General features: G+C 34.2%; 1 protein-coding gene across 1 annotated transcript; it reads left to right on the forward strand.

Moving 5' to 3' along the window:
* Window positions 1-5,465: 5,465 nt before the first annotated feature.
* LOC126690892 (LOB domain-containing protein 20) lies at window positions 5,466-7,185 on the forward strand. Its single transcript, XM_050386007.1, has 2 exons — window positions 5,466-5,834; window positions 6,853-7,185. Exons 1-2 carry the CDS (start codon window positions 5,466-5,468, stop codon window positions 7,183-7,185), a joined length of 702 nt encoding a protein of 233 aa, XP_050241964.1.
* The last annotated feature ends 302 nt before the right edge of the window (window positions 7,186-7,487 follow it).

The following is a 7,487-nucleotide window of genomic DNA, read 5'->3' on the forward strand; positions in this document are numbered from 1 at the left end:
ACGCTTCATGAAACCTAAGGACTCCTATATGGAAAGAATCCCGCAAAATACGTCCAAGGAGACTCCTATAAGGAAAAAACTTCTACTCCAAGGAAAAGGAGGCAAGCCCTACTACTATAAAAACCATGCTCCCTCACAAACCAAGGTACGCATAATTTACCCTCTCTAGCACTCTAGAGCAGTGAGAATAGTTTTGACTTAACCTTCGGATGGTGTTTGACCGGTACCACACCGGTACTCTCTGCTAGGTCCTTCCTTTTCGTTGTGCAGGTGCCATTTGTGACGCGCGAGGACCGTGTGACTTACTGGTGGTATTTTCGGCATCATCAATATATATATATATATATATATATATATTAATGGCCTAATTAAATACAATGACCGATTTTTGGACCAAGAAAATTTCTCGGTTATAAGTTGATATTTCCTTAGTTAAAAGTTATGCTGAAAAGTTGTTAAACTGCCATTTCTGCCAAGATGATGCAAGTTAACTATTGTTAGCAACTGACATTTGTAAAGTTCATTTTTAATAAGATTTGTATTCTATATTCAAGTAATTTATTACTGGCTTATGATGCTGAATTTTTTATTAATTGTTTCTTCTTTGTGTGCAGAACCCCTTTTTGCAAGATATTTGCTGATTTTCTTTTGAGAATACTAGATGCAAGACGTGGTAATTTTTTCTGTTCTGAATTATTAATATGTTTGCCATTAATTTGATGTACTATTGAAGCTCTTTGCTATTGGGTGATTTTTAAAATCTTGAATTGGAAATGCCACTTCTCTATTCATCACAGTTGTGATCTATTAGTGAACACTAAATGGTGAAAATTACAATATGCCAAACTGGATATTGCTATTGAATTTCTCAACATGTAAAGAAAGGTTCAATACCTCTCTTCTTCTTCATTTTTTAATATTTTTTTGTAAGTAAAGTTTTCATACCTCTCTTTTATATCTTATGTGCAGGAAATCCTATCTTCCTTGAGGCTTCCAATTTGATAAGGTAGCAAACTGCGCCTAAGCATAGGGCAAGCTTACTCATAATTTTTCAATAAAATGTTTATTTTTCATTTATTATCATTTTATCATAATTTTTTTTTTCTTCTCAAAAAGCTCTAGATAGCCTTCCCCTCTCTCTCTATTCTTGCAGTAGGGGACCTCATTCATGTTAGGTGCTATCTTACAATAAGTCTGATTTAGGTTCTTAACTTTTATATATATATATATATATATATATATATTTTTTTTTGTATAAAGCCAGGGACGGAACTAAGATTCAAAGTTGGGAGGCAAATATAATTTTCTTGAGAGGGGCAAATATTATTTTTCAGAGACTTATTTTCTAAAATCTTAAATATATACCTATTATTTAATATTTTAAAAAAATTTGGAGGGGGGCCACAGCCCCCCTCTACTTGTATTTGGTTCGGTCCCTGTATAAAGCAATATTCACCAAGTGATTGCCATTAATCACAAGATTACAAGAAGTCCCTATTGATATTTTCTTTATTTTTATCACAAAATTTTGGATTCATGAATCATGCTGGGATTGTAACAATAAGAGGAATGATATTGAGTAGTCAACATTGTAGCTAATGGATGTTGCCTCATCTTCAATAAATTTATCTTTAGTGTAGATCAAGACATATATACCTCACCCTAAATTTTTGGTCACATATGAGTTGATATGGCCTTATTTAGATAAAGATTTCAGTGCGAATTAGATCTCCTTAGCTAATCCGCTACGTCAAATTTGGTAACTCAAAATTTGCCTTCATGGCATTCTTGCTTTCTAAAATTTGACAGTTTAACCAATTGTGAAGGACTCTTGATTGGTTCCATGCTCAGGTAGTACACATTCTATGTTTCACAATTTTTTTTATATATACGAGGCCTATGCTTGCGTTTCATAGTCCAAAAACCTGACAAATTAGTCATTCTACTTGCTCTATATATGTTATATAATCTCTCAATGGACTCTCCATTATTATTGGTTAATGTTATGTAAATCAACAATTTAGGATTCTGCTTGCTGGTTTTGCCCACCCCTTATATGAGACCATGGCTTTTTTTTTTTTTTTTTAAAAAGGGGGGGAATTTATGGATCTATCTAGGAATATGATTGCACTGATTTGGGGGAGGTTATGCAGAAAGCAAGAAAGCAAGGCTTCCATTAAATTATTTTCTCATTTGGCAATAGACTGGTGGAGGATATATTTATAAGAAAGAGGATTATGCCTTGACAAATAACAATGGTAATGGAAGACATTCGAAGCTTGTTGGCTCAAGGAATTCAAATATTTATATGTTGTACATAGAAAGGTGTCGCTAGAAGCAAGACCCCTAGCAACCTTGGTGTCAAAGTCTAACATGCATACGTATGTTTTTTAAACTTGTAATACTTATTGTATTGGTTAGTAGTTTTTCCATACACTGTACATCCCAACACTCTTTTCCAGACTTTCTTTACCACATAACCAAAAAGATAATGGAAGTTCCCTAGCCATTAATGTGAAGATGTATTGTAACTTTTATACAAAATCTACTATTAAATATTTCAGTACGTAAAGAAATATGTTTACAATAAGGAGAAACTTGACAAAAAATATATATATAATGAAAATTGTTTAATAACCCAAGCTTAACATCAATAGCATTACTATAATTGATCATTCTTGTGCGTAAGCACGGGTTACAAACTAGTAATTCTAATGAGTAACGACAATGAGAAGGAAGTGTACAAATCTCCAATACCACTTGTTGTGAAGCTTTATGCTCTACCAATTGTGATATGTCATTTGTTAAGGAAAGAAATAAGCACACATAGCAAGTTGTGTTTGGTAGAGTATAAAATGAAGCACAAAAAGTATTTTACAAGATTTGTACTATGAGAAGGAATAGAAAAGTTTTGACACATCATTATCCTATGCTTTGGCCAAAATGACGTATCGTCATTATAAGCATCCTTATATTGGTGAGGTTTAAATTTTTGTGTAAAATCTAACTTATATATATGTGTGTGTGTGTGTGTGCATATATGTATAATGGTATTGTATTGAAATGCTTGTTATCTTAAGAACATTCACATTAGTCTCAAAGTATTTTTTTTTGGTCAAATTTGATTTTAAAACCCCACTTTTGTTATTTTAACTAATCTACTATTCACAAATAACTACATAAGCCTTAATACTTTATTTTTATTTCATTTAAATATTAATTTTTATCTCCCTAAATATAATTATTTTTCACCATCCTTTCGTAATTCAACTAGGGTTGTCCATGGGTTGGTCCGGGTCAGTTTTGGGCTTAACCTAACCAAGTTAGGTGGCAGATTGGAGGACCCATTGTCGACAGAGAGGATGAACGGGTCAGATCGAGTTGAGTTGGCCACCGGTCGAGTCAGTAGAGATCTCTTGAGATTGAGAGGAGATCTCACTAGATCGGCTGAGATCTCCTTAAATCTGGAGGAGTTCTTATCGGATCGACTGAGATCACCCCAGATATTCGAGTTTGATTCCAAGAGACACATGAATCTGAGAAAGTTAGGGTCATCATTGATGGTGGAGAGGAGATTGGAGCAGAGGAAGCTGGGATCATTGGGCAAGTCGGGTTCTTCGGTTTCTCAGACTGCCAAACCAAAAACCGAACCGATCTTGTCAGTTTCTGTCACTAGTGACCTGCCGTCAATCGACACATTGCTTAAATCGAGTAGATTTGGTCAGTTTGGACGGGTGGTGGACAGCCCTAAATTCAACATTTCCAAATCAAACACAACCACATCAAGCACCCAAAATGGACAACCTAGACCGAACCTACATAAACTAAAAAACCAAATTGTTCACAATTCATAACAACCAAGAAAAATCCACATCCAATACATATTGAACCAACATCACCAAAAAAAATAAAAAATAAAAACCCCAGAACCAAACCTATTGAACTCATAAAAATCTAGAAAAATCCACAACCAACTCAAATTGAACTTGCATCACACTAATCCAAGGAAAAAAAAAAAAAAAAAAAAAACCCATAACCAACCCAGATTAAATCTGCATCTACTCAAAAAATGGGTCTCTAGTTGTGGTAAGGTCACATATATGGTGGCGGGCGAGGTCGTGGTGAGGTCTCACCTATCATTGGGAACTGGGGCAAGTGACGGAAACACACCTGATCAGTAAGAATGGTTCATGATGGAAAGTCTGCGACATAAGAATGTAAGGTCGCAACGAGGAACAACTTAGCAACCCAGAAAAATTCACAACTAAAGTTGTTTCTTAAGGATCTGTTGATGAACATCTCATTAAAGTTAGGACAAAATTTAGCTATAAAATTGGTTGTAACTTAAAACTACAACTTTAATTAATATCTTTTTATTGGAATTGAATTCTCTGTCATTGGATTACATTTTTTTCCTATATCCTCCATGCTTGCAAAATTTCTAGAAAATTAAAGATCAATAGTTATGTCATCAATAAATTGTTTAAATTATAAGTTTTTTTGTAGTTTAAAATTATTCATAAATTATAAATTTATAGATCATTTAGTAAATAATATCCGATCTACACAAAATTTGATATGTTCATTAAGAGCATAAAGAATATGCAATTCAACGGTTAGATTTTCAAAATACATAGTAATGTTAAATTTTTTAAAGGAAATTGTAACCTTAAGCTGCAACTAATTTTGTGACTAAATTTTGTACTTTAAGTTATTAAGGTACTATTCATTAGTAATTTGTGAAAACTAAGGACACGTTTGTTATGGAAATACGTGTGAGTGAAAAAGTGTTGTAAAAATACGTGTTGTGGTATTTAAATTACAAAAATCATTGTTTAAACAACAATACCAAATAAGCCCAAAAATGATGAACAACATGATGCAAGGTAGTTTTGGGTAAGTTCAGTCAAATTGTTGTTGAAAAGTTATTTTGCAGAGCCTGATCCTGATAACCCCCAATACAATTTTTTTTGTTGTTGGTTGGAATAGGATAAAAGTAGGAGGTTGAAAAAAAGTTTGCATCTTCTCATGGTACGAAATCCATGCACGTCTTGTTCATAAATCATCCCACACACGCCAAGTGCAGCACAAATCTTGTGCCCTCCCCAGAAGACAATCTTCTTCTAGTTTCATAGAATAATAATTTTGCTGTCTATTACACACTTGAAATTACCATTATATACATTGAACTAAACTAACGCCAATATTTAATCATTAAACCTTTTCTATCACTCCTTTCGCTCGTGCATCACACAAACACACAAACACACACACACTTCCCATTTCACTCATTCTCCTTCTTTACCCACCATAACGTCTCTCTTTAAAAAAAGAAAAGCTTACCAGTTACCACATTCACCTTGCAACCCTTTCACGAGACTAACGTGCACTCCTCTAATTTTCATATAAGCACCAACCCCACCACACTAGTCTTTTGTTCACTGTAATTCAACACCCTTACTCCAATGGCCGAGACACGAGATGGTGATAGCACATCTGGAAATCGACGTAAGGGCAGGGGAAAGCGTATAATGGCAACCGTAGAGGCAGAGCCAGTGGTAGCAGCAATGGCTCCATGTGGGGCATGCAAGTTTTTGAGGAGGAAGTGCATTAATGGGTGTATCTTTGCTCCCCACTTTGGCTCGGACCAAGGAGCAGCTCGGTTTGCAGCTGTGCACAAGGTATTTGGTGCAAGTAACGTATCAAAGCTCTTGTTGCATATACCAGTGCACCAAAGACACGATGCTGTGGTTACAATATCATATGAAGCTCAGGCCAGGTTGTCCGACCCAGTTTATGGTTGTGTGTCCACAGTACTTGCTTTACAACAGCAGGTTGGATTTTTCTCTCTCATTGCTTCCATCAAATACTCCTACTTGTTAAGCTCATTAATTAATTTAAAGGTGATTCATATTTAATTTCTTCGAAAGATTTATTTATATATTCTCTATTTAATGAATTTCTTTTCTCTTTCTATTTGTAGAAGAATTAATTAATATTTAATAACCTTTCTTTGTGCCCATTTTTTTAGTAAATTGACCATTTAATAGATTTTCACCCACATTTGGGTACTGATTGCATGACTTGACAGCCACAAATGGTTCTTTTCTAATTTTGAACTTCATTGCTAAACCTTCAAACTGCAAATTTAATGCAGGGATCATCTTCATAAAAGCAAACAGAACCTTTCACTTTTCAGTGTGTTTAGAAGTAATTTTTTTTGTTGAAAGTTTATTTGCTTATTGGCTGAAGTTGGTCAAAGCATGATTAGTGATTACTCTCAAGGGAAAAAAAGTTTTAAAAAATTGCAATTAAACAAATAAGTTAAACAACTAAAAGAAAAAGCTCTTGTCAAAGGGAAACTATCAATCTTCAAAATTTCATCATATTTAATTATAATTAGATAGTTCTGTTGACATTCTAAAATCACAGATCATTGTAAACCATTGTTTTCATAAAATATATGTACCCATGTACATATTTATACAAAGAGAAGTTCAACTTTTTTGCCTTTTAATAAGATTTGAGCTTAATCCAATCCTACCCCTCTTTGCCTTTAGATTAATTTTAATTGAAAAGTTTATTGCTATTTTTCTGAAAATTGATAAAGCACAATTGTACCTAAAAAATGTAAGCCTTCAAAAAATTATACACACAAATAAGCTAATAAACTAATGTTAAAAAAAAAAAACAAAACAAAACAAAAAAGAAGAAGAAGAAGAAGAAGAAGAAGAAGAGGACCACACAAATCTCCAAATGAACGTGAATGCTATGTGAGTCAAAAGCGTAGGTTAGCTTTAATATATATTCTGAAACGGCTTAAATTGGGGAAAACTGTTGTTATATATTCAGGTGGCATCTCTGCAAGCCGAGCTGGCTATGGTGCAAACACAACTTATAAACAGTAGGTTTGCATTCGCAAATTCCCTTCAGAACTCGCAACAACAACAGCGGCAAAACATTGCAGTGCTGCAACCAGCGTATTCCAACAACTCTTCTGCTTCCAATAACCTCATCAGCATGAGTGCCTTCACCTCAAATTTCGACATTGTAGCAGAGACTGCACCATCCCCACACAGCTTAGAGCCTTTGCTGCTTTCAAGACCGTCCCAAGATGAGGAAGAAGACGAGGAAGAGAGTCACATTCCGCATGTGTTTGGCAATGAGATACTACATCGGAGTTGACTTCCACAATTATCTTTTTGCTTATTATAGCTCCTTGCACTCACACACACACATTCATGCACAATTACCTGCTTTTATGATAATGCCATGTTAGCTAATTGGTGCATCTTAGAACTGTCAACATTTTCATTGGGAAAAGCAAAAAAAAAAATTGCATAACTTACATTATGTATGCTAGCATTCTAGTCCTTGAAATATTTACTAGTATGATCATAATGAAAATATTATTATTATACCTCGTTATTGCACACTTTTTGCACACTCTTTGAGATCATGTTTTCAAAATATGACTTCAATTAAAA

This window comes from Quercus robur, chromosome 7 (genome assembly GCF_932294415.1).
Source record: "Quercus robur chromosome 7, dhQueRobu3.1, whole genome shotgun sequence".
In the NCBI taxonomy this organism is placed as follows: domain Eukaryota; kingdom Viridiplantae; phylum Streptophyta; class Magnoliopsida; order Fagales; family Fagaceae; genus Quercus; species Quercus robur.